Source organism: Hemicordylus capensis, chromosome 2, assembly GCF_027244095.1.
Source record: "Hemicordylus capensis ecotype Gifberg chromosome 2, rHemCap1.1.pri, whole genome shotgun sequence".
Taxonomy (NCBI): Eukaryota; Metazoa; Chordata; class Lepidosauria; order Squamata; family Cordylidae; genus Hemicordylus; species Hemicordylus capensis.
Window position 1 is genome coordinate 390,658,421 of NC_069658.1, and position 26,776 is coordinate 390,685,196.

General features: G+C 45.1%; 1 protein-coding gene and 1 long non-coding RNA gene across 5 annotated transcripts in view; one reads left to right on the top strand and one right to left on the bottom strand.

Annotated features, from left to right (window-relative positions):
- Positions 1–15,880, bottom strand: part of MGAT5B (alpha-1,6-mannosylglycoprotein 6-beta-N-acetylglucosaminyltransferase B) — a 312,928-nt gene extending 297,048 nt beyond the window's left edge. For 2 of the 3 annotated variants that reach the window (XM_053294466.1, XM_053294464.1), the window contains exon 1: positions 15,123–15,259. In XM_053294466.1, the coding sequence (XP_053150441.1) occupies positions 15,123–15,190 (68 nt within the window). In that variant the 5' untranslated portion in view covers positions 15,191–15,259. Of the gene's footprint in view, positions 1–15,122; positions 15,260–15,577 lie in introns of those variants that run through there. The other variant, XM_053294465.1, reaches the window with a different exon arrangement.
- The window catches only part of LOC128344414 (uncharacterized), a 28,241-nt gene extending 7,935 nt beyond the window's left edge, over positions 1–20,306 (top strand). The window contains exons 2-4 of one of the 2 annotated variants that reach the window (XR_008315842.1): positions 2,646–3,068; positions 15,209–15,424; positions 20,234–20,305. This is a non-coding gene — a long non-coding RNA (uncharacterized LOC128344414). Of the gene's footprint in view, positions 1–2,645; positions 3,069–15,208; positions 15,425–20,233 lie in introns of both variants that reach the window. The other variant, XR_008315843.1, reaches the window with a different exon arrangement.
- The last annotated feature ends 6,470 nt before the right edge of the window (positions 20,307–26,776 follow it).

Genomic DNA, 26,776 nt, shown 5'->3' on the forward strand with positions numbered 1-26,776 from the left:
AGGGGCGGGCTACTTGAGTGGGTTACCTGCTCAGGGACCACCAGGCTCGCAGCCGAACCCAGTGGTTCACATGGACTGCAAAAACCGGGCTAGTCTCCCTTAGCCTGATTTTTGCAGACCATGTGAATAGCCCCTCTGTCTTTTTGAGTAGCAACTCCACTACCACTGGAGTTCCTCGACTGCTGCACTTTTGCTTTACATCTCCCCTGTAACCCATTTTTCTTTTCCTTCTCTAGTCCAGCTTTTGTCTTTCTTAGTTCTTTCTGAATCTGCAGACTTGTTCTAGTAACCTTCTGCTTTCCCCCCTACTTTTCTTTTATTGTTTGAGCTAGGTCAGGATACACCGGGGGGGGGGTCGTTACTGAGCCATCAGTTCTAGTATTTGTTTATTATTATTATTTTATTAAAAACAATATAAATCTTTACAAAAAAAACTTTTTTAAGCATCTCAGACCTGGACGTTGGTATTTGTCAAGGAGATAGCAGGTTCATAATTATGACAAAATAGTCAAGAATGCAGACCTCACAATTCAAAGGCTTCATACAGCCCGCCAGTCATACTGGCCAATGTTATTCACCCTGTCTCTTTCTGTGCCCAAATTGGGCTCTGAGCACAGACAATCCCAGGTAGTTTGGTAGGAACCAGATTTAGGCTATGAGATTTGTGGGAAACTCCAGAAACAGAAGCTTAAGGGAAAAGGTTGTCACTAAGCATGTAGGATTATACCAATATTTATATACCGCTTTCAACAAAAGTTCCCAAAGTGGTTTACATAGATATAACAAACAAACAAACAAGGTGACTACCCTGTCCCCAAGGGGCTCACAATCTAAAAAAGAAACATAAGATAGACACCAGCAACAACCTGATGAATTCAATGCATTTGAATTCAATGCAGAAAGTAAATCCACGGGGGAAAAAGCTTATTATACTGCACAGCAGGTTGCCGTTTTTCTAGGTTCTGGCCAAAACAGAACTTCTCAGGAATTGATGCTTCCAATCTGAGTAGGGTTACCAGACCTCCACCCATAGATGGTCCATGCACCTTTAACGCTCCAAGGCACCAAGATAAGATGCAGATGCTATGCCTCCTGAAGAGGTGGGTGGAAGAGAGAATTTGAAGGTGAGATTATCTCCCCAGCCTTCGAGGGCTAGAGGTGTTTCCTTTGCCTCCCTCCGTCTCTTATCCTAAAAGCATGAACTAGGCTCATAGAAAATAAAGCTTGTGCCAAAGTAATGTGCCAAAGTTGCCAGTCAAAAAGTCTTGAAATTAAGAGCTGTATTTAAAATCAAGATGTAGGCACACAAGAGGGGCCAGTGATCAAAGAAATTGTATAAAAAGAAAACAAGATGATATATCATGAAAAAATCTATGTGTAAATATAGATATATAGACTCATACATGCATTCATTCGATTTCTATACCACCATTCCAAAATGGCTCAGGGCAGTTTACACAGAGAAATAATAAATAAATAAGATGGATCCCTGTCCCCAAAGGGCTCACATTCTAAAAAGAAACATAAGACAGACACCAGCAACAGTCACTGGAGGGATGCTTTGCTGGGCTGGGGGTGGATAGGGCCAGTTACTCTCCCACTGCTAAATAAAGAGGATCACTACATTGGAAGTTAGCAGGGGTGCCTGTTTGCCAAGTCAGCAGATTACATATATATTTACTAATCTATGAGGATTCTATAGGAGAAGTAGTGTTTTCTTCCTGGCATGATATATGACCACTTCCATGGGCAAAACTATCCTAATGTGAAGTGTGTGTGTGCGCGCACGTGGGGTGGGGGCAGGGTGAAATTTGGCAAATCAACCCATACCTAGGAGGTGGAGAGAAGATTCTCACCTCCATCTAATGGGAATAGATTTTCTCCCAGTCAGATGGATTGAGAGAATACCTCTAAGGCAGGTGCTATTCCAATGGGTCAAGTGCACCAGGTGCTTAGCACCTGTTGACAGGAGCTGTTTGATAGATGCTCCACATCAAAAGGAGGGGAAAGAAAAGATTGAAATTGAACAGAACTCCTTGTTCCTGATAGACATGACACCTTTTAAAGCAGACTTCCTCAGGCAGATGTTAGCAGGATGCTTGCTTGTTATATGATGCGGAGGTTGGCTTCTGATGGTGCCAGCGAGATAACTGAGAAATCAAGATGGAGCTTTAAAGAGGGATTCTTTTGGGGGTGTGGGGGTTCTTCATAGTAACAGATTCCAGTACCTTTCCTCACACTCACATGCGCGTGTGCACACACACAGAGTTCTAAATTAATGTTATAATACTACATCAGTAATGTTGTCATCTGGGCATACCTGCAAAAATAACAAATGAGAAACAGTCTTTTGAAATACTATCTTATCCAGTGGCAGATCACCACATCTGCCTTCTTTACACTATTCCCCCACTGCAGCAACAATCTCCTCCCCACCCACCCCAGCATCATTTAATGGAGTAGTAAGGGGAGGGGGTTGGGTGTTTGGGTATTTAATTATCAGAGTGGATCCTGCTTTTTCTTTAGATTCTTCCCATTGATAAGAGGTTCATCATTATGCAAGACCTTGTTTATGCATTTGAATCTTCATAATTATAATCTAGCAAGGAGTGATGGTTAAACACTGCATTTAATTACTCACTTAGACCACTGGAGAAGAAGGAGAAAAGGAGAAAAATCCTCACAATTAACTGAAAGGGGAGAAACAGTCAAAGGAGCTGCATGGTCTGGAATCTCATTAAAAGATGAAAAACTTTAAGACTGCAAATGCATTTCAAAAGAAACTGCAATGCCTGCAGTACCTAGCCGGATCAGAAGAATAAGTAAGTTCCAAGAACTTTCATGGGGCAATTTGGTGATCAGGTAATTAAGTTCACTCTGGCTTTCCTAAAGCAAAAAGAATCAGCTGCTCAGTATTTGGCTCCCATCCTGCCACATGCTTCCCTCTAAGGAACCACTATTTTAAGAAACAGCAGTACTGGAAGCATTCCGTATGTTAACAAGAGTCAGCTAGAGGGCGACTTTAGATAAAAAAGGAAGAGCAGAAGGCATCATTCTTCTCACTTGAGGTAAGAACATGTCTAAGCCTAAAACTAAGAGCAGGTTCAAGTGTCACAAAGAACCAGAGGCTTGCCTGAATCGGACTGATTTGCTTGGGCTGGATTAACATTTATTTAACATTTATGCTAAGGAAGGATAATAGCCTTCAGTCATCACAGAGTACTGTGTTCGCGGAGAGCTCGACAAAGATATGCCAACATTGTCATCATATTATTTATTTAACACATTTTAATACTGCCCTGGGCAGTTCACAAGTCCTTGGGCAGTTCACAATCTAAAAACACAATTAATATGGTTTAAAATAGAGATAAAAACTCTGAAACATGAAACTTTAAAATTATAAACTAAAAGCCCGACTAAACAGGTATGTTTTCTGGTCCTTCTTAAAAACATTTAGAGAAGGGGAGGTTCTAATTTCATTAGGAAGGGTGTTCGAAAGTCCCAGGGCAACCATAGAAAAGGCCCGGTTTCAAATTATCACCAACTGAGCTGGTGGCAACTGCAACTGGACCTTCCCAGATGATCTTAATAGGCGGCAAGGTTCATGAAGAAGGCAGCATTCTTTTAAATACCTTGGACCCAAGCCATTCAGGGCTTTATGGGCAATAACCAGCACTTTGTATTTCAGCCAGAAACTGATTGACAGCCAGTGGCACATTTAGACACAGACCACGGGGCAGATTCCATGGCCTCATGCCTCCTGGGGGGCCTCCAAATGCTCCGGGGGACCTCCCCAGAGCCCCAATGCCCCACCAATGCTGCTGCCTGGCCCTCGCTATTTCCCCTTTGCCACCACTCACCCCCAACCCCGCCAGCGGCAACAGGCACAGGCGGACCTCCCCAGCCTGCCAACTGACCTCCTCTGCACGCGTGCACAGTAGGAGTTATGGAGTGTCGCATCCCATGTGGGATGCGACACTCCATAACTCCTACTGCGCACGCACGCAGACACAGGAGGCCAGTCTGCAGGCCCGAGGAGGCCCACCACAGCTGCCACTGGGGGAGTGAGTGGTGAGCAGCAGTGAAGGGGAAATAGCAGCAGGGGCCAGGCAGCAGCATGTTTTTAAAAATAAATAAAGCGGGGAGGCCTCACGGTGTGGTGGGGGGCTTCTGAAGCCTCAGGACTTGGTGCCAAAAATATCTAGGTGCGCCTCTGTTGACAGCCAGTGTAGTTCTTTTAAAATGGGTGTAATATGATCTATTCTGGTAACTCCAGAGACCAACCTGGCTGCTGCATTCTGTACCAGTTGCAGTTTCCAGACTATGTACAAAGACAGCCTAACGTAGAGTGCATTGCAAGTAATCATATGCTGCCCTACATAAACTCCAGAAGCCAACATCTGTAACCAGCTTCAAACCTTGGTTACAGTTATTGGCTTCCTGACTATAAGTAGGGCAGAACATGCAACCATTGGACATGCTATCTGAACTTACCAGTGTTGGCATCTCCTTGCTGACACTGGATATCAGGCTCCCACACACACTCTGGGAACTGGTGGATCAGACAAATCGCCAATTAAGAACATAAGAAAAGCCCTGCTGGATCAGGCCCAAGGCCTATCTAGTCCTGCATCCTGTATCACACAGTGGCTCACCAGATGCCTCTGGGAAGACCTCAGGCAAGGGCTGAGGATATGCCTTCTCTCCTACTGTTATTCATCTGCAACTGGTATTTAGAGGCATCTTGCCTCTGAGGCTGGAGGTGGCCTATAGCCCTCTGACCAGTAGCCATTGATAGACTTGTCCCCCATGAATTTATCTAAACCCCTCATAAAGCCATCCAGGCTGTTGGCTGTCACCACAGAGGAGAGCTGGTCTTGTGGTAGCAAGCACGACTTGTCCCCTTAGCTAAGGAGGGTCTGCCCTGGTTGCATATGAGTGGGAGACTGGAAGTGTGAGCACTGTAAGATATTCCCCTTAGGGAATGGAGCCGCTCTGGGAAGAGCATCTAGGTTTCACGTTCCCTCCCTGGCATCTCCAAGATAGGGCTGAGAGAGATTCCTGCCTGCAACCTTGGAGAAGCCACTGCTGCCCGCCTGTGTAGACAATACTGAGCTAGATAGACCAATGGTCTGACTCAGTATATGGCAGCTTCCTATGTTCCTATCTTGTGGCAGAGAATTCCATAGGTTGATTATGCGTTGTGTGAAAAAGTGCTTCCTTTTGTCGGTCCTAAATTTCTTGGCAATCAGTTTAATGGGATGACACCTGGTTCTAGTGTTATGAGAGAGGGAGAAAAGGTTCTCTATCAACTTTCTCCACACCATGAATGATTTTATAGACCTCTATCATTTCTCCCCTCAGTCATCTTTTTTCCAAACTAGGAAGGAAGGATGGATGGAAGGAAAAAAATAGGTTTTTTTTCTAAACTAGAAAGTACAGGAGGTGCTCTAGGCCCCTGATCATCTTGGTTGCCCTCTGCACTTTTTCCAGTTCTCTGTGGTATCTGAACTCAAGATTAGTACCAGATCCTTTATAAACATAAATGGTAATCCAGCCCAAGCTAATCAGTACTACCGTATTTTATGGACTATAAGACTCACTTTTTTCCTCAAAAAATATCCGCCAAAATTCAGGTGCGTCTTAAATGTTTTAACAGTTTAATATGTTAAAACTCTGAAAAACCGGATTAAAATTAAGGTGCGTCTTATAGTCCGTAGCGTCTTATAGTCCGTAAAATACGGTATTCATTTTTTCACTGAGCCAATTAAATATGAAAAGGGAGTAAATAATAAAGGGAGGAATATGGGTTGAGCATCAGAACAACATAGTATGATGCACAATAACTTGATTTTTTTCTCCATATGTGGGCTCTAAAGTCTGTATAAGAAACTTGGCACAACTCACCTTTAATTGAAGGTGGAGGAATCTTTCATTCGCAAGTAGGGATGTGCACGAAACCATGGATGCGAGGCGTGGCACCAAGGGAGGATCTCGCTTTAAGTGCAGGGCGGTTTTACTTACTCCTCCCGCCGCTTTCCCCCCTCTGGTGCTCCGTTTTTCTACAAAGCTTTGGGGGAGGCAGTGTTCCTCCCTGCCACCCCTGCCCCCACATTTGCTGGAAATAGAGGAAGTACCCGCCGTACATGCACCTGCCCCGTGCCCCCCGTCGCTTGCGCACGTCACGCACGCAACGTGCACACACAACGTTTGATATGTACGCGCAGCGGTGGCAGGCGCAGGCACAGCGGGTACTTCTATTTCCAGCAAATGACAGGGGCAGGGGCGGCAGAGAGGAATGCTGCCGCCCCCAAAACTTTGTAGAAAAATGGTGTGCCGGAGGGGGGGAAGTGGTGGAAGGAGTAAGTACAACCCCACCACCACCCTTAAAGCAAGACCCTCACCTGCCCCCGGCACTGAACTGCCGGACCGGGCCACTTCCGAACCAGTTCAGAGGCCTCTAAAATGGCCTCCGGACCGGTTCAGGCACATCCCTAGTTTACAGTAGCAGGTTGAATGAGGCTGAAATCCAGCAGCAGGCCATAACAATGATCACAATGATAATTTGCTGCCATTTCCTAGATATATATATATATTCCATCTCCCAGCTATGCACTTAGCCATTTCCTTAACTTTAATCTTTAACATCCTTAAAGATATTTGTCAAAAGGAAGGCATGGAATCATTCTCGCCAATATAACTGCAGGGCATATAGCACAACACATAATTTTGTTTTTTACATTTGCACACTAAATTTGCACCTTGTGCAAACAAAACAGACTACTGTTGTCACAGGAAAGTTCCTCCCAATAAGCATTTAGTGGCAGCTGTCAGTATAAGCCTCACAGATATCCAGGGTCTCGGCAGAATTCCTGATCCAGAATTCCTGATCTCCTTTACCAACATTCCCAGACAGAAGAGGACCAAAAGCAAGAAAGCAGAATCATTATCTCAAACGCAAAAAGAGACTTTGTGTTGTGTCTTAACTGCTTTTTAAAGCAATACTGCTTTATGGCATAATGCTCGAGTATAACACTAGAGTTAACAGCAATTTTTTAAAAGTCAGTAGCATTTAATGTATCTTGCACAGCACACTAGCTGTTTTCTAGCAGGAGGTGAGTTGGTTAGTTTCCACATCACCACCTCAATTCAATTCAGTTTATTACAATCAAAGATCAGCACACTGTTCAAATCCAGATACAAGAGTCCCCAAAAGTGAACATCGATACCAGTGAATGTGTATATAAATATAAAATATACAATTAAGAACTATTACATAAAATATAAAATGAAATAAGATGACAAAATAAAAACAAAACAAATTAAGAGCCTTTATTAACCATCTCCGACACACTGCGGACAGGTCTTAATCACAGCTGTACAGAATTTGGCCACCGAGTGCGAGGCATCGGTATACTTATCAGAAAGAAATAAGTTGATAGAAAACTCATCAGACTTATTTGGATAACTAAAAACAAGAGGAGCAATAAGTCTAAGATGCAGATCATGATAAAATCAGCAATACAAAAGCACATGACCTACTGTTTCAACATCGCCATTCCCACAAAGACACAATCTCTCCCCAAAAAAACAAAAAACACCCCTCCTAAATCTACCCTCTAATACCACAGAAGGCAACACATCCATCATTTTTGGATGTCTTCTCTTCCAGTTTTGCAGGTTCCGTTTAAATCTCTGGCCCTTATTCCTAAAATCAGAATATAGTCCATAGCTAATTTCTATATTATATTTCTGTACAGGCAGGCACATGCTTGTATGAGTGCATGCATCTCGAAAACATGAAACAGTCAAGACGTTGTCACAGAGTACTTGTGTGAGTTTCCCAGGTTGTGTTAGATCCCCAAGCATGTAGAATGAGGAGGGGAAATCAGAATGCAGCAGCACGGCCATTCCCACAGTGTGCCTGTCTATACATACCCACAAGTATAGATTTAATGTACAACAAGCCCTCCGTGTAGCCTGAAACGGATTCAGCTTTAAGGTCAGACGAAGGCTAGTCAAATGGAGTAGTCTTCTCGTGCTAGTCTCCGCTCCATCCTTCAGCTCAGCACAGCCAAGTGTGGTTCTGCTGCTCTATTGAGTCAAGCATCAGTCAATAGGAGAGAAAGTGACAGCTCTTGCTGATGGCTGTATATACTCCTTGACACAACTGGCATAGCTAGTGAATTGCTACTGAGACACAGCCTTCTACCCAATGTCTAGTTTTGCACGCAACCCCGTCTTGGTGCTCATCTTGCATCAGTTCAGTCAGCGCTACCATGAACTTTAACAAGATCAGGACTGGCACTTTTCCTCTGAGAAGCCCAAAAGTGAGGAGGAAATTGCTTACATAAACCTCTTCCACATGGATTTGCCACAAGTGTATCTTAAACACAGTAGCTCCCTGATCAGTGTACCTGTATTCAACACATCTTGTTTCAATTTACATATTTCACACAAGCCTTAACAACTTAACATAGTAACAGATCTGGGTTTGACACCAAGTGTACACTAAAAAAGGTAGCCTAATCATTCCATACTGACAAGTGCAGCTGTTAGACATATATTTTCAAAAATCTGTTCATCACATTTGCATTGTATATGTTAGATGTGTATTTTAAAAAATCATAGACATACACATAAAAACCATAATGTACAAAAAGTCCCTCCAATGTACACCCACAAACAATGTGTCACTTGGCCAATAGGCCCAGTTTTATTTAACTTATATCCTTCCATTCTTTTATGCAACCAAGGCAGTATGCATCGCGCTCCTGCAGTCTCCCATCATTGCATGGACCAGCCCCATACTTACTTAGCTTCAGCAAGGTGGCTGTATTTTATGCCATGCAAATTAAATATCTCCTTCTCCTCCAGTTGAAGGGACAGCCGCCCTAAAAACTTGCACTAGTGTATCTACTAGTTATTTTCTATAGAGATACAGTAAGTGCTGGCACTCAAAACTGTCACAAAGTGATACCTCAGAATAGGGAAGTTATTTCTCCTAATCCAAGACTAGTGACTGGTTAATAAATAAAGTGAGGGAAAGGCAATGGCCAACATCCAGACCAACAAAGTGCTGGTGCTATGGGGGACAAGCATTTTGGGCTCATCTCATCGTCCCTCTGAACCCCACAGTAACTTCCAAAAATATTTCCCTGAGAGTTATGCAACCCTCAGGGACATATTTTTGGGAGTCACCATGGGCTTCAAAGAGACGGGGATATTGACAAATTCACTCTTTCCCAGTAACACCAGCACACAGTCACAGGACCAGCACTTAGTTTGGATGTTGGTCACTGCGTGCATATTTAGGTACACTTATTACTTAATGGCTGCTTTCACACATCACATGGAACTGCGGGTCCAATGGACCTGCAGCTCCACTCCCCACCTCCTACTCTCCTGTCTGCATTTGGTTGACAGGGAACGCATCCTCTCTGCAGTCAGTGAGACTGCACAGAGGAGGGGGAACTGGCTGTGTGGGCTGCTTCTTTCTTGAAGGTCAGCCCACACAGCCAATTGTAGAGGGAGAGACGGAGGAGCTTCCTCCCTCAACTACAGTCTGGCTGAATGCAGCCTCCAGTGGGGCATTCGGACAGAACGGAAGCTCCATGAACCCTCAGTTTTGAGCAAACCAAGGGTCCAAACTGGAGTCTCCTGAGCGGAACCCTGGGTCGCACAACGGACGGGACCAGAGTTGCATGTGTTTGGAAGTAACAGTAAGGATGCTGCAGGTCCTTGCAAATCTGGTTCCACATTGCATGTGAATGCGGCCATGATGTTCCAGGATAAGCCCTTGATGTATCTGCCTGAAATGTCTATACATCTTTGTAATGCCAGTGTAATGTAATTGCTTGCAAGACCCCCACAGAGGAAAGTGTCTTCTTCACAGGAAGTCAGACCATTGGTCCATCTAACTCAGTATTGTCTACACAGACTGGTAGCAGCTTCGCCCAAGTTTCAGGAAAGAGTCTTTCTCTACCTAGAGATGCCAGGGATTGAACTTGGGACCTTCTACATGCAAAGCAAATGCTGTACCACTGAGCTACAGCTCAATCCCCAGGGGTAGAATACATGGGCCTCCTATCTAGGCACTGACCACACCAAGTCCTGTTTAGCTTCAGCAAAGTGGCTGTATCATGTGCCTTTGACTGTGCTCTAGACCCTCCAACTCTAAGACTCTATTTATTAAATTATGAATCAGCATACCTGTTGGTACAGTCACCCAATCACTTGTCACAGTTAGTCTTAATGCTGAGCCATAAAAGAGTAGCTCACAGTCCCTTTCAGGAGGGTGTCTTAGATCAGAAAGTGTTTTGGAAGGAAAGCATTAAATAACACCTCTAGGGATGTGCACGAATCTGTTCGGAGGCCCTTTTACGGGCCTCCAAACACATTCGAACACCGGGAGGGCTGAAGTTTGAAGCCGGGGGGTGCCACTTTAAGGGTGGGGGAGGGTGCACTTACCCCACTCCCCCTCCCCCCCACCAGCACTTGTTTTCCATAAAAACCTTTGGGGTGGAAATGTACCTCCCTGTTGCCCCTTCCCGCTCTTCGGCCAGAAGTGGCCGGAAGCACCAAGTGCACATGCACACGTCTAGCTAGGAGTTTGGCCATTTGGGGCCCGGGCCATTTGGCAATGGACCCCTGGCCATTCGGGGGGACGTTCATGAATTTTTTTTTTTTAAGATTGCACTTACCCCCTCTGGGGGGCTTCTCTGAGGCTGGGTGTGTGGGGTGTCCATGGAGATTCCCCCCTGCCGGCCTGGTTTGTGTGATCTTTGGCCCTTTCTGGGCCTTTCCCCCGTCACTGCCACACATGTGCAATGGGCCCCTGTGTGACCGGGTCATGATCCAGGCCATGCAGGGGCCCATTAAGCATGTGCAGAGACCTCCAAAATGGCCACCGTGAGAGGGAAAAGGCCAGAAAAGGCTGAAGTCCACCCAAACCAAGTGATTTAAGCCATAACGGAGGAAGATTGTACTTAGCCCCTCCAGGGAGCTTCTCTGAGGCTGTGTGTATGGGGGGCGTCCCTGGAGGTTGGTGCCTGCCAGCCTTCATTATGGCTTAAATCTCCTGGTTCAGGTAGTCTTTGGCCCTTTCCTCCATCACAGTGGCCATTTTGGAGGCTGACGCACATGTACAACGGGCCCCTGTGTGGCTGGGTCATGACACAGGCCATGCAGCGGCCCATTGAGCATGTGCAGAGGCCTCCAAAATGGCCACCATGACAGGGAAAAGGCCCAGAAAGAGCCGAAGTCCACCCAAACTAGTGATTTAAGCCATAATGGAGGCCGGTGGGGGGAGGGGGAACTTCCTGGTACCGCCCCCCCCCCATGCAGCTTCCGAGAAGCCCCCTGAAGGGGGTAAGTACAAAATTTATTATTTATTTATTTAACATATTTTAATACCACTCAAAACCCATGTCTCTAGGTGGTTCATAACTAAAAACAACAGAAAAGTTAAAACATTAGTTAAAACAAATAAATGATAACAGAGAAATTAAAACATTGGTTAGAATAAATGACAGCAAAAAGTTAAAACATTACAATAATTTAAAACCTTAAAACAATATTTCAAAACAATGTTAAAACTATTAAAATGGTATTTAATTAAAAGCTTGGGTGAACAGATGTGTCTTTAAAGATTTTTTTTTTAATTGTCAGAGATGGGGAAGCTCTTATTTTATCAGGGAGAACGTTCCAAAGCTTCGAGGCAGCAGCTGAGAAGGCCTGTCCCTGAGTAGCCACCAGACAAGCCAGTGGCAACTGCAGATGGAACTCTTCTGTTTATCTCATGCGGTTCATGATGAAGAAGATATTATCTTAAATACCCAAGGCACAAGCCATTTAGGGCTTTATAGGTTATAACCAGCACCTTGTATTTTGCCTGGAAAATTATCAGCAGCCATTGTACCTCTTTCAATACAGGAGTAATATGGTCTCTCTTAGATGACCCAGAGACCAAGCTGGCTGCTGCATTCTGAACCAGCTGTAGTTTCCGGACGACATACAAAGGCAGCTCTACATAGAGCACATTGCAGTAATTCAGTCTGGAGGTTACCAGTATTTGTACCACTGTTCTGAGGTGATTTATCTCAAGAAATGGATGCAGCTGGTGTATCAGCTGAAGCTGATAGAAGGCACTTCTGGCCACTGCCTCAACCTGGGATGCCAGGGAGAGGCTCGGATCCAGAAGTACCCCCAGACTGCATACCTGTTCCTTCTGGGGAAGTGTGACCCCATCCAGAACAAGCCGACCAAACTCATCTCCCGAGTTTTTTCCCCACACAATAAATACTTCTGTCTTATCTGGATTCAGTCTCAGTTTGTTATCCCTCATCCAGCCCACCACCGCCTCCAGGCAGACATTTAGGGAGGTTATGCCTTCTCCCGATGAGGTTGATGTGGAGAAATAGATTTGGGTGTCATCAGCATACTGATAGCACCCTGCACCAAATCTCCTGATGATCCCCCACTCCCCGAGCTGAACCAGGGTAGTTCAAGGTAGCAAAACAAAACTGGCCTGGTCCAGTTCAAGTCCAGTTCATATTCAAACCAAACCAGCTGGTTTCATGCCCACCCCTACTTCTAGCCCCATTTAACCCAGTGAGACTTATTTCCACAGAGATATAAATAAGCTTGGTCTCCTGGGTGGTCTGATTTTGACCAATGGCCCATGGTTTCAAACTATATGAGATCATTTACACAACCGAAAACTGGGTAGGACAAATGGCCTACCTAGGTTTGGAAGCTGTGTGTGCTCCCAATTTCGGTTGTGTGGGAGCAAAGAGCTAGGGAGGAGAAGTGATTGTGTGGAATCAAGGTAGGAGGGAAAGCTGGGTAGGACAGCGCTGTCCTACCCAGGTTTCATACCCAGCATTTGACCAAGATAGGAGGAAAAGCTGCCCTACTCAGCTTTTTCTCCTACCCTGATTCCACACAATCACTCCTCCCTCTTCCTCCCTACATGTTTGCTCCCACATTGCTCCCAATTGGGAGTACACACAGCTCCCAAACCTGGGTTGGACACTTGTCCTATCTAGTTTTTGGTTGTGTGAATAACCTCATCATATATGTATTTACCATCTATGCCTCTTTCTTAATCCATAAACTGGTATCTTACTAGCATGAGAGACCAAAGTCTTGCACAGCATTTAGGCAGATATAGAACCTGGGCTGATCTGCGGTCTCTCTGTCTTCATATACCTGAGCTAGTTACTTAGCTGCTTTTCCAGTTCAGACCACTGGTCATTTTCTCATCAGATTAATCTAATGGTAAACTAGAGCATCTCACTCCAAGGTTCATCATACCAGTACTAGTCCAGTCCCATAACGAGATCACGCGCACACACTCTTGATCTGGAACGGAGCCATGCTACTTGCACTCTTGACTACTACGGCTCTCTTCCAGAAGACACCCACACATCTAATGACATGTCACAGAAGCCCTATTCACACTTTATGTTCAACAATCATGCAACAAGTGTACAGTGCACACAGGTACAGATTTGTACACAGGTACAGCTATTCACACATTATATTGAATACAGTTACTGCTGTACCTGTACCATGCATTTGAGGGGCCTGTACCCAGGTTTACTTTTAAAATGAGCACAGGTAGAATCATTCACACAAAAGCATGTACGAGTGTACAGACATCTATGCACTCATACATCACAATGTTTGAATATAGCCAGCATGTTTCAATGCTCCGTTACCTAGAAGGAACAGCAGAGTAACATCAGAAGTCATTACCTTAATAATATATCTCTTTGTATAGCCTAGCTTTGTTTCTTTGGAGCTCAGTTTTAGAGGCTTACCTCCTGCTAGGTGCAGAGGTCTTTCAGTGGTTAAAGTGGACCAAATGGAAACATCACACACTACTACCAACATCACAGATCGCACCTCAAGCCCCACTTAAAAAAACCAAAAACATCCTTAGTCTCAAGATATGTAAAGGTAAAGTGTGCCTTCAAGTCAATTTTGACTCCTGGCACCCACAGAGCCCTGTGGTTTTATTTTGGTAGAATACAGGAGGGGTTTACCATTGCCTCCTCCTGTGTAGTACAAGATGATGCCTTTCAGCTTCTTCCTATATCACTGCTGCCTGATATAGTACCAGCGGGTTTCGAACCGGCAACCTTCTGCTTGTTAGTCAAGCATTTCCCCACTGCACCACTTAAAGTGGTAGGCTCAAGATACAAACACAGTATCCTAGAAAGTACTTCAAACTCCACCTGGAACAAATTCAACCAGTGTTTCTTGTAAACTGCTTTTTGTTTTGGTCCTCATTCTTGGCTATTTCGCTCTCTCTCCCCCTCCCCCCCTAAAATGGCACATACCAAAAAGGAAATCATTAGAAAGTGGTCAGTGGACAAACTTCCAAATCCTCCTTTATCATTTCTAAAAGAATAAACACCAAAACATGGGGGTGGCAGGGAAGAGGCAGGAACCAGGAGTCCAAGTGCTGATGAGAGAGAAACCCCCAGAAAAGGACCAGCTAGCATAAGGGTCTGCTGGAGATCATCCATCACACCCCTAAAAAACTTTCCAGCCACACATCAGGAGATATGGCAATGCATAGATTACAATGAGGACATTAAGGCTGCAGTAGTTATATCCTATCTTACTAGAGAGTAAGCCCCAAGAAACACAATGGGACAAGTCTGAATAAGAAGGCATAAGGTTATGCAGTACTCAACAAACAACAGATTCTCTTCTCCACAGACACACATGGACCTGGAATCGCCTCACAGACAGCAGTCAATTCACATCAAGGTTCTGTACTGAAGTTTAATATACCATTGATTCTCCACCCAAAAAAGATCTGCAGATATCAGTGAGAATTAGTTTGTCCCCAAGACCCCTGAAACAAACCCTCAACAAATCCCAGCATAACGAGCAAGCCAGTGTTCGGCTGCCATCCACCCCCATCGAGGCAAGTTCCAAGCCAACTTGCTTCTCTGCCAAACATTGTGACCTGCTCTTAAGTGGACTCTCCCTTAGAAAGCAAAGCAGTTGGCAGCAGAGGCAGTTTGGATGGCAGGTGCCCCTCGCATTCCGTCCAAGCCATACACTGCACACACCAGATGGGAAGCTGTAGAAGAGAACTTTACCTAAAAGGCCTCAAGGTGACGAGACATCTTCTGACCATTATTTTTCCATCTGGATTCACTGTAATCATTGTTCAAACTTTTTTTAGAAAGGAAGAGGAAGGAAAGCAGGTGTCTAAGATGTCCAGTCACGGTTGCTATAAGGAGCTCATGGCTAGAGGCTTTCGGAGGATGCGGATAGAAAAGGAATGTAGAATAGCCCCAATACATCCACATATACAAAGGGAGTTTGATCTTCCTTTCCTTCCTAGGTGTTCTGCCTCTGTTATTTTCCTCTTAACAGATGTCTGCTTCTGGAGAAACAGGTATGAATGCCGAGAGGATGACTGGATTGCACTTATTTTTAGTCACATTTTGGAAGCAGAATGTAGCAAATACAACACCCCTCCCTTCTCCAGTAATTAAATCCACTGCTGACCAGGTGGAAGGCACCGAGACCCAGACACTCTTGTACTCACAGGGTCCTTCATCACAGCCACTTTCTCTCCCCTCTCTCAGCTTCCACCTGAACCAAAATCCTATAGCAAATGCTTGCTGCGTTCCCTCTCCAGGCTTCAGTACTTCCACGCAGGTACCATTTCCTGTGGTTGTTTCCTATTTGAGAGCTGACTCCCAATCACAGCTGGAGATGCAGTGGTTAAAGGGACCAGCTCCATCCCAGCCTGACAGACAGCCACCCTGTCTCATCCTGGCCATCTGAAACATTCCGTTTTAGTCTTCTGAATAGGCTGCATTGTTTCCATCTGGGAAGGATGCTCTGCTCCAAGCAATGATTGGAAGAAGCTTCATTGTGAAAATGGTAACTGGATGCCATCTAGTGGTAACTTTAGTGACAGGCTGTTCCAATAGGCTGTTAACCACTTCAGGTAAGGAGCTAGCTAGCTAGGAACTGTGAAAAGCATTCCTGAGAGGACCTATTAGGCAGCCTCAGTAAAAAGGTCAGCCCTCAATATCAGTTTCCTTATTTGTAAGGTAGGCCTAGACAGCCACCAAATACCAGGTGAAGGCTTTCACTTTCATTGCATTAGCAGCCACTCCAACACACTGAGAGAGGATACAGGAAGAAAAAGGTCTCTGGCCACACAATACATTCCACTGTCACTTCCAGATTAGATTACTGTAATAAGCTCTACCCGGGGCTGCCTTTGAGAAGTGTTTGGAAAGTTCAGCTGGTCCAGAATGCCTTAGCCAGCCTGTTACAGTGTTACATATTACACTGGTGCTTACAACTTCATACTAGTTGGCAGCTATGTTTCCAGACCCAATTTGAGGGCCCAGCCCAGCCCATTGGGCAATTGAATGGAATATCAGAATTCTAGGGGTCCTAAGAGAATCAGGAAACTCCTAAGGGGAATCACAGTTTTCCACCATCACCCCAAGTGCTTGGGGCAACTGAATCAGATATGTGAAACTGAGCAACTGTCTGCTCCTCATTTTCCCACCCGCGACCCTGATATCCCAAAGGGCTGGAGAGAAAGAAGAGTGTGTTTTCCCCTTTCTGCAATGTTCACCACTTTAGTCCCTTTGTTTTTCACCACTTAGGGGGAGGGGGAGGGGGTTGTAACTGAGAAAACCTTTGAGGAAGGAAATGCAGTTACCCTGCTGCTTGCACATAATAAGATGCAGGGGTGGAGTATTTATTTATTTAGTATATTTGTCACCTTAAGTGGCACAGCGGGGAAATGCTTGACTAACAAGCAGAAGGTTGCCAGTTTGAATCCCCGCTGGTACTATATCGGGCAGCAGCAATATAGGAAGATGCTGAAAGGCATCGGAGCTATTCTTACGATCACACAAATCGGGCAAGGAAAATCCTAGCCCGATTTTTGTGATCGTAAGAACCACCGGGCTCACAGCCGAGCCCGGTGGTTCTGGAGCGGCTAACTCGCTCCTGTAGCCCACCCCTTAGCCCGGGTTTGCGGAGTGACCCGGGCTACCTGCTCGTGAGTAGCCGTGGTGTGGCTCCGCTGCACGGCTACTCGTGAGGAGACCCCTGGCTGGGAGGCTTAAAAGCAGCCTCCCAGCTTGGCGGTCTCCCCAGTATGCCCTGCACGCTCACGCAGGGCATACTGGGGCTTCCAGGGGCCACATGGCCCCCGAGCTCCCCAGCCCCCACCAGCTCTGTCTCAGAGCCGGTCATCATGTTGGCGGCTGATCTGGCCACCCAGGGCTCCCTCCCCGCTCGTGAGCAGGGAGAGCGGGCTTAGCCCGCTCTTCCCGCTCACTTCCCAAAACTGGGTCTCACAGATCATGAGACCCGGTCCATCAACTCATACTGCACAGGAGGAGGCAATGGTAAACCCCTCCTGTATTCTACCAAAGAAAACCACAGGGCTCTGTGGTTGCCAGGAGTCAACATTGACTTGATGGCACACTTAACCTTTATATTTGCTAACTGATCTTCAGCATAAGCTCAGCAAACATGGTAACAACCTTGACCTTCACCTGGGGCAGCAAATAACATGAGCCAGCCCTGAGTACAGGTGTTGACCTCTAAAGCCCTAAACTGTTTGAAACCAGGATACCTGAAGGGAGTGTTTTCTCCCATATATTCTCCTCAAGCTTTAAGATCTTCAGGTGAGGTTCTGCTCTGGATAATACCCACCTTGGAAGGTTTATAATGACAGTGAGGAGTAGAGCACCAGTCTTGTTTTTTTAATGAAGAGCCAGCTTCCCTAAAGCAGTTGGTATGGGTAGTGTTTGTATGGGTAGTTAGTATGGATAGTGTTTCAAGTTGCCACTTTCCTTTCTTGATGATGCCCTATAATGCACCGGGAAAGTTAGAGAAGCAGCTGTAACTATAGGGCAAGGCCATTTCCCCCACACCCCAGTAATGCACCTTGAAAAGGACACAACATCATGATGTTGCATCCTTTCCTGGTGCATTGTAGAGCAACCAACTTCTTCAGAGAATCTGGCTCTTCACTAAAAGGAAATCCCTCCCCAACAGCCTTGATAATATTCGATACAAGACCAATACAATAGGTCTCTGTATTGTATCAATCTGTTTGCTGATAGGAGACATTTCTCATTGGAATCCTGTATGATGAAAAATGCCTCGATAGGGCTTACATTGCCTCAGACCCAGTTATCAGTTCAATGTGATGCACAGCCCTATGAAAAGTCTACTTCTATTCTAGTTCAAATTGGAGCAAACTTAACAAAGTCAAACATGTGAAAGTCAGAAGTTTCAGTGGGGTGAACATTTTAACTAATATATTTGTCAAAGGGAATTAATACCAACTAGTTGATGGATTAACTATGTAAGTGAAGTAGCGAGTTCAGTGGGCAGAGGAGAATGCAGCAATCACCTTGTTACTCGTGCGTTATCTGATACATTAGAACCTTTCGAGATACAACAGCAAAGCGATATGTCTTGTTCATTCGGCTAACCCCCGAAAGAACAAGACTTTTCCCACCTCATCCCTCTACAGTTGCTGTTGCCACTGTTGCTCGCTCAAAGCCAACACAGACTTCACAGGGGCAGCCACATTGGTTGTTCACATCTCTTCCCCATTAATATAGAAAGTGGGGCAGGTGGAGTCTAACGTTTATAACAAAAGGTGTATTTTGATGAGGAGAGCAGAAGCCTCCACTTGCCCTGTCTTTTCTCTCTCACTGTATGGTCTGTTGCTTCAGGTATGTTTCTCCCCAGCCCAGTTGCAGAACCAGAAGTAAGCCAGAATAAGGGAAAACATGCCTGGAGCAACAGAACACAGAGAGGAAAGTGATGGGGGGGGCGGGGGTGAGTGTTTCCATTCCCACCCTTACCCTTACCTGCATGCTTCATGCAATATAAAAATCAGACAGACAGACCAACTGACCTCCCCTGCATTGTGTATGAATTGGGCAGACACATTAATGGCTGCCCCATCACATCTAGTATGGCCCTTGGGAACTAAGTGATTTTTTTTTAACACTTTATCATACTTATGACTGGCAGTTGGATGTAGGAATCAACTTCAGTGAAATGCATTGCATTTGAGTTGCTTTGAAAGTTGTATCTGTAGTGTTAGATCTGTGATAACAGTACAACAGAGTTAGGGTTGCCACTTGCCCAGCACACCATCAGTGCTGCAGTGAATGGCAGAGCAGGAAAGCAGTCCTCCGGCATCCCTCAATGCACCACATCAGGAGCGTGGTGCATTGAGGGATCCTTCCTCTACCAGGTGCTCTTGCCCAGCTCTGTGTATACACTGACTGACTGCAACTCGTATGCACACATGACCCCGAACCTGGGGTTAAGGGCACACTCACACCCTTAAACCCAAGTTAAACCTGGGGTAAATTTCCAAGCTTGGAGCCAAGGCAGCGCAGGGATTGGTCTCAATCCTGGAAGTGCATACGGGCAGCCAAGCCCAGGCTGGCTTTGTGAATAGCCTTATTGGGTGGGTGGGCAGAGGGGAAAGCAGAAATGGAACTACATTCCCCCCAGACGATGGTCAAATCTCCTTTGGACAGGCCACCCACATGATCCGCACTGCTCCTGGCAACAGGTCCCAGCCTCCAGGAATCCCAAAATGCACCACATGATTAATCTGATGTATCGGGGGATTCCCATGGGAGCCAGGCCCTCTAGGCACCCGGCTCCGTGTTTGCTTGGGCTACCTGCAGTCCAAGCATACAAACGATGCTGGCACTGGGTTTAAGAGTGCACATGCACCCTTAACCCTGGCTAAAGCCTGGGGTTAAAAGTCAGGCTACCCAGAAGGGTAAACCTGGGGTAAATTCCCAAACTTGGAGCCAAGGCAGCACTGGGACTGGGCTCAATCCCGGTGGTGCACACGGGCAGCCAAACCCAATGTGGGCTGCCCTAGCCTGGGTTTGACTGCTCATGTGAATGGCCTTAAGGATTCTCTTGCCTCCAAACCTTTCTGGGCTCAGTCTAGATTTGCCAAAATTGACAACTCACCAGAACAGAAGCATTGGTTTCTATAGGTGAGATGTGGATAGCTCATGCAGGTCAAACAAGTATCTAGAAGGGGAAGATGTCCAGATATTTTATGTTGGGGTAAACATGTGCTCTCAGCTAGAGTCTGAGGGATCAAAGCCAAACCAAAGGGCATGTCTGTGAATATTTCTACTCAATCCAAATGGCCTGTGTTCATTTCCAGCACGACAACACCTGATATACAAAGAAATGAGTTTTATGCAGCTGCACTGCCCCATGTGCCTTCAGCAAGAAAAGCAAGTATCAGCTGTCCCTTGTATTTTGAAAGGTCACACAGCTAGACTGCCAGACTCAGACTATTGGGAGGGAAACTTCTTGGCCATCAACCTGAAAGAGAAGTCAGAGAACAGCTTTTAACAAATGGAAAATTTGGTAGAGGCTTTCCTTTGGCAGTCTATGTAACAATCCTTTTCATGTCAGAACTGGAGACCTAGGAGACAATGGGGAAACAGAGAGGAGGAGAATGGGAGACTCTTCTTAGATGGGTGCCACACACACACACACATACACACACACGCAGGGACACTTTATTTTCCTTGAAATATTATATAGCAGAGTCCAGAAGAGTAGGCATGCTTATTTGAACTGGCAAAAAGAGAATAATTTATTTGCTGGGGCTGAAATTACTGAGAGTCTTTCTTTTTGCAAAAATGATCAACAGTGTCAGTTATTTTTGGACACCTTGAGATTTTCTTCTTCTATTCATTTGCATTGCTCTGACATGCTCTCAGTGTCAATTGATTTTATGACACCCAGTAACATAGCCAGATTTGACTATGTAGCTTTAAAGAATCTTGTACATCACTCTCTTCACTACATGATTCTTGATTAGCTGGGATTCAAATGATCCAGGAAACACTGGCCTCACTCTCCATTGACTTCACCTGTCCTCAGTGATGTTGTCAACACATAGCCTAATCCAATTGACTACATGGTGTCATGACACTATCACAATATAATTTCCAGTTTGGCTAGAATCACCCATATGACTGATCCAGGAAGGACAAATGAGCAACAGCCTGCTGAAAATATGTGCCACAGCAGCCTGGGGTCATAACAGCAACAGACAAGACAGCTGTATTCTTATTATTAGTAAAGTTGGTCAGAGGAGCAGCCAGCTACAGTTCAGAGCTCTGTGCACTCCCCAAAACCATGTGGGTGGCAGCAGAAATCCCAGTTAGAGCTTAGAGGCCCAGGAAGTGATTGTGTGTGAAGTGCGATCATGGTTGGGCACCAAGCAATCTCAGATCTGAAGTATGGGAGCTTAGTGCAGTGCCCAACAATGCTTATGCCTCACGTATGATCATGTCCTGGTCCTCTGACCGAGATTTCTGCTGCCACACAAATGATTTTCAGGAGTGCACACAGCTCTGAATCATAGCTAACTGCTCCTCATATTTTCACTGCTTGGAAGAACACAGCCAATGATTGAAAAATATGAATGTTCACACTAGAACTAATTTCATATGCCCCCAATTGTTACTTTCAACCCAAAAGCAACAAGGTACCCAGTTCTCTAGCTTGGAGCTGTTCATTGTCCTGATCCCTCTTCCTGCTGTGCATCCCTTGGAGTTGTCTGAAACTATGTCCTACCTGTAGCCCTGTAGCCAGCCTTCCTGCTTAGGTGGGGCAGTTTCTAGGAGGCTTTTCCCATTCTCCCCCCCCTTTTTTTTTTTAAACTTTAAACCAGTGCTGAGGACTCTAAAATTGATTGGAGCAGCAATCTGGGAGATGTGGAGTCTAACCTTTCCCCCAATACATTGACACATTCCCCCCCCAATCTAAATAATCCCTTCCTCCAACTTCAATTTGCCTTGGTGTTGTTGTTGTTGGGGGGGGGGTACAAGTATCTGTTTCGTGTTTGTATTCCTTTCTTTTCCTTTCTTTCTCAATGCGGCTAATAGCAGTTTTAAGTGGCAAGGTGGGTTTAGAACAGGAAAACATTAGAGGGGGAAAGAGCTTAATGCCCCTCTTCTCCCAGTGCCACCATTCCAATCAAATTTGGAGCCCCTCATGGCTGCTTTTTTCAAAGAACAGGATATCCAATCACAGATATCCCACATCACATCACTTTTAGCTGCCATACATGTGCTTTTCTCTTCAAGTTGTAACATCTGAAGCCATTCTAAATACCATAGTATTGGGAGGTTTTTTGTCATTATGTCCAGGGTGAAGATCACCCTTTAACTCATGTCAAGGTGGTCAACAATTCCTGCACATACCAGTCCAACTCTGGGCACCATGCCTCTAAATTCTTGCATGTGGAATCCCTTTGCATACAGTTATATTAAATCCCAAGCCAATTCTAACATCAGCTTTGGTTAGTGGATCACTGTGGACTGAATCAGATTCTTCCTGAATATAATAGCAGTTGGAGTCAAAACCTATACATTTATGCTACAACATAAGAGGTTACTTATAGTGTTTCCAGATGACATACTGGAAGACAATTGCCCATTATCTCGTAGGGAAGTGTCGGACATTTATAATGTTATGATAGCATTTGCCAAAAATGTACAAAATCCAGAAAGCACTAATACAGCTTAGATTTATAAGAGATGGGGCATATCCTTAGTGACGTTGGTGGTGAGGAGGAAACGAAGAAGATATCCTGGTTGTGTCATGAGAACAATTGTCGTTAAATAGTTAAAGGTGATCAGCATATACCATGCACCCCAATGGAGTATGTCCTGAGAACCCAGAATTTCCTGGCTATTCTGGTTAAATCACTGTGGTTAGCCAGCATTAACCAGGATAACCATCCTAGGTATCTGTCCCAGTTAAATTCTGGTTAACTGCAGCAATTTATCTGGCATAGCCTAGAAATTCCAGGTTCTCGTGACAGTGCTCACAGATTGTGGTTCACTCTTCAACTGTTATTGTTCTCATCCTGAGAACTGGGCCTCTGCCTTTCCAATGCATGGTTCATGCATTGTACTATGAGCAAATCTTTGGACAGCAGGAAATGTTTGTCCCTGTGTTTCTTTTGCAGTAAGTATAAAGAGGCATTGTTCATGTTTTCAGAACAACTGATGAAAGTGGGCATAGGCAAATGGCTTTCCTTTTCACAAGGCAGAACAAAAATTCCCACCCTCTCCCAGAATATCGATATGGAAGGGAGTTGATTACTATCATTATCTTTGGAAGGCAAATATACAGTTGGCATCTTCCAAGAAAAGATGCAGCAGTGCTCACAAGCTGATCTACAAAGCACAGGATTTAAAATGGAGAGCCTAGTTCTGCAAATGATTAAGGCCCCCTGGTCTACATATACAGCTAAAGGAGGTGGTAGAATCCTGAGATGGATGCTGAAGTGGGCTGTTCTGCTTTTACATATCCAAACTTTTGTATACCCTGACTGTTTTGCACACCCAAAAATGGGTATGCCATTTTTCACTGTTTCCCCATGAGAAAAAAAATCCTAACACATCAAGGAGACCAGTTCTAGCCCAGTCTATTCCTTGCTGTTTAGTCTATTCTACTAACCTGGACTTTATTACCACTTCATGCTGCTGCATGTGTAGAGCAAGTCACAGTTTCTTTCTCATGTGCACACACACGTGTGTGCATACATGCATACATGTATGTTCCACTTCTGATAAGGCCTCCCACAGCTGCAGATATAAAAGAAAAAAATGCACAAGCAAACTATACATTCAAAGAAAAATTTAGTTTGACCTTTATTCCAAAGCTTCTTTGGAAAAATAAGCAGATTATTTGCATTTTTAAGCTGTGCTATCAAATCCTTAAAGCGGGTAACAATACTATTGGCAACCAGGAAAGAAAGACTGTGAATCAGTTCAGATGACAGATCCAAGCTGGCCACACCCACCCACAGTAAAGTGAACATCTCCTTCCTCCTCCTGACATACATTTCCCCTTCTCCACAGGGTGGGTAGTTCATCTGAAGCACCTCACATGTGATCTAGATGCTACTATAATGTAGGTATTTAGATCATGTATGAAGGGGCAGTTCAGATGAACCACCTACACACACACAATTAGGGAATGGTGCAGGGTGTGGGGCGGGGGGCTGTGCTCATTCTCATCCCTAATAATGGTCGGGTGTGGCCAGCTCAGATATATCATCTGAATGGGCTCTTTTATTTCATAATCAAAGCCTTTAGTGTTTAAAAGAAATGGCAACAACTCAATATTTTCTTAACTCTGCGAACTAAACTTCAGCCCAAATGGGAATGTCTTGTAATTCACTTACTGGTTTTTATATTGAATTGACACCACAGATATATAGATGCTGTCTGTCTTCACTCCTGTTTTATGACATTATGGATGAGCACAGAGGATGACAGGAGATTCGGGGCCACTGTTTTCAACGCCAACCCGACTTTATGTGCACTGCGTATTTTTGATACAAAATGGAGGTTTATCAGATTATGAGCACGATCAAGATATATACTGAACATAAGAACATACCTGCCAACATGTTCCTATTTTCCCATTCACCTGAATAAGAAAATAGGGACATGTGGGCAGGTATGTAAGAAGAGCCCTGCTGGGCCTGTCTATGCCAGATCCTGCTTCATGCAGTGGCCAACCAAGTGCATCTGGGAAGCCCACAAGCCGGGGAAAGAGGTTAACCACCCATCCCATTGGTGTTCCCTAGCCAACCGCAGCAAATGCTTTTCTTTTTTAAGCACCTCTTTTGCCTTGGTTCATTTGATGTTATCTCACTCTCTTTAATTGTTTTTTGAGGTTCTGAATTCTTATTTGAATAAATATCATTGTCTATTTATTATATAATTCTGTCTTGGTTTGGAGTGCTTCATTTATTGTATTGGACCAGGCTTATACTGCTGATGGTTCTGTTTTTTCCCCTATGTTAAGAAAACACCAGTGTAATTAGAACACAAGAATAGTAGTCAACAGGTTAGGACCTGCTGTGCTAAGTTTTTATTTGCAAGGAGACTTTTTAACATGGGGGATATTCTAAAAAAAAAAAAAAATCATCCAACAATGTACTCTGAAGTTGCTCATTCCACCTAATGATTCTACCAACTACATGATTCTACCTGCTGCTTGTGTAGACCAAGCTACAAAGAATTATTTATCCAATGGCCAAACTGCACTTTATATTAATTGACATTTTTTTTGCTTGGTATATGGCGGGGTTTTTTTGCTTGCTATATTGCAGTGGGAGCAGTCAAACAACATTGGTCCCCTCCTCCACAATGCCAATGGGAGCTTCTCATTGCCAGCTGTGCGTGCCCAGTCTGATTCAGTACTATGGCAGAGACAACGGGTTAAAGCCTCTCTTTCAAACAAAAAACAAGCACACTATGGTCAATGATACAGTCAACTGATACATTTTTTATACTTTTTTTTGGTCTATGTATTATTTTCATGAGTTTATTGTGAGCCACTTTGGGTCTTTTAAGGCAGGGGTCCCCAGCCTTGTGCCCCCAGATGTTATTAGAACTACAACTTCCATAATTCCCAGCCACAATGACCTTCGTTGTGACTAGGGATTATGGGAGCCGTAGCCCAACAACATCCAAGGACCCAAGGATGGGAACCACTGATAGAAAAGTGGGGTAAGGCTTTTTGAAATGAAATTTAAAAGTAAATTAAGATAATGTAGCCAGCGTGGTGTAGTGGTTAGAGTGCTGGACTAGGATCAGGGAGGCCTGAGTTCAAATCTCCATTCAGCAATGACACTTGGGTGACTCGGGGCCAGTCACTTCTCTCTCAGCCTAACCTACCTCACAGGGTTGTTGTGAGGAGAAACTTAACTATGTGCACTGCTCTGGGCTCCTTGGAGGAAGATGGAATATAAAGGGGGGAAGAAAAAAGAAAACAAAAAGGAAGGGAAAGGTGCAATTTGTTTAGCCCGAGCTCAATTCGTGATCAACTGTTCAGGAAAGTGAACACACTTCCAAGAATGCAGCTGTTTGTGTTTAGGGAGAAGGAATTCTCTAGAGCAGGCCTGCTCAACTTAGGCCCCCCAGCTGTTTTTGAACTACAACTCCCATAATCCCCAGCCACAGTGACCAATAGCCAAGGATTATGGGAGTTGTAGGCCAACATCTGCAGGAGGGCCGAAGTTGAGCAGCACTGCTCTAGAGAAACATTCCACCCTCTTGCCCTAAATTATAGGCAGGGGCATTTGCCTCAGAGTTGGGGGAGGAGAGACATATATTCAGTCCACTCCTTCCTCTATCAGCGGGAACCAAAAGCCTGAGCTCCTCTCCGGGAGTCCACCAGAATGACCAACCTCATCCTTGCTGATCCTCTCATCATTGGCAGCCCCTGCCTTAAATAAAGCCCTAGATTTAGGATACTCCTCCCCGCTCCCCGCTTGCTCCTTCTTCCTTGGCCAAGCAAGTGGATTGGCCACCCAATCCCTGGCCTCCCAAGGGGCCTTGGTCTCCAACTCGACCCCCTTTATTAGCCTTTCTACACCTGTTTGCAGCTGTGGAGCTGATATCATCGCTATTCCATCTCCACCACTCTGCTGCCTCTTGGGCTGCCCGCCCCCGCCCACCCCCAGCAGCTGTTGCACGTCCCTCTGAGCCCTTCCTGACTTCTGAAAGGTAATTACTGGGGTTGTCCTGGTGTCTGGAGCCCCCTGCTTCTCTCAGCACACTGTCGTTTGACTGGGTAAGCAACTCTGTCTCACAGAGGAGGGTAGGAAACCCCAACAGCAGCCATGAGAATTTTCTTGGATATCTTCTAGGAAACGTTTTAG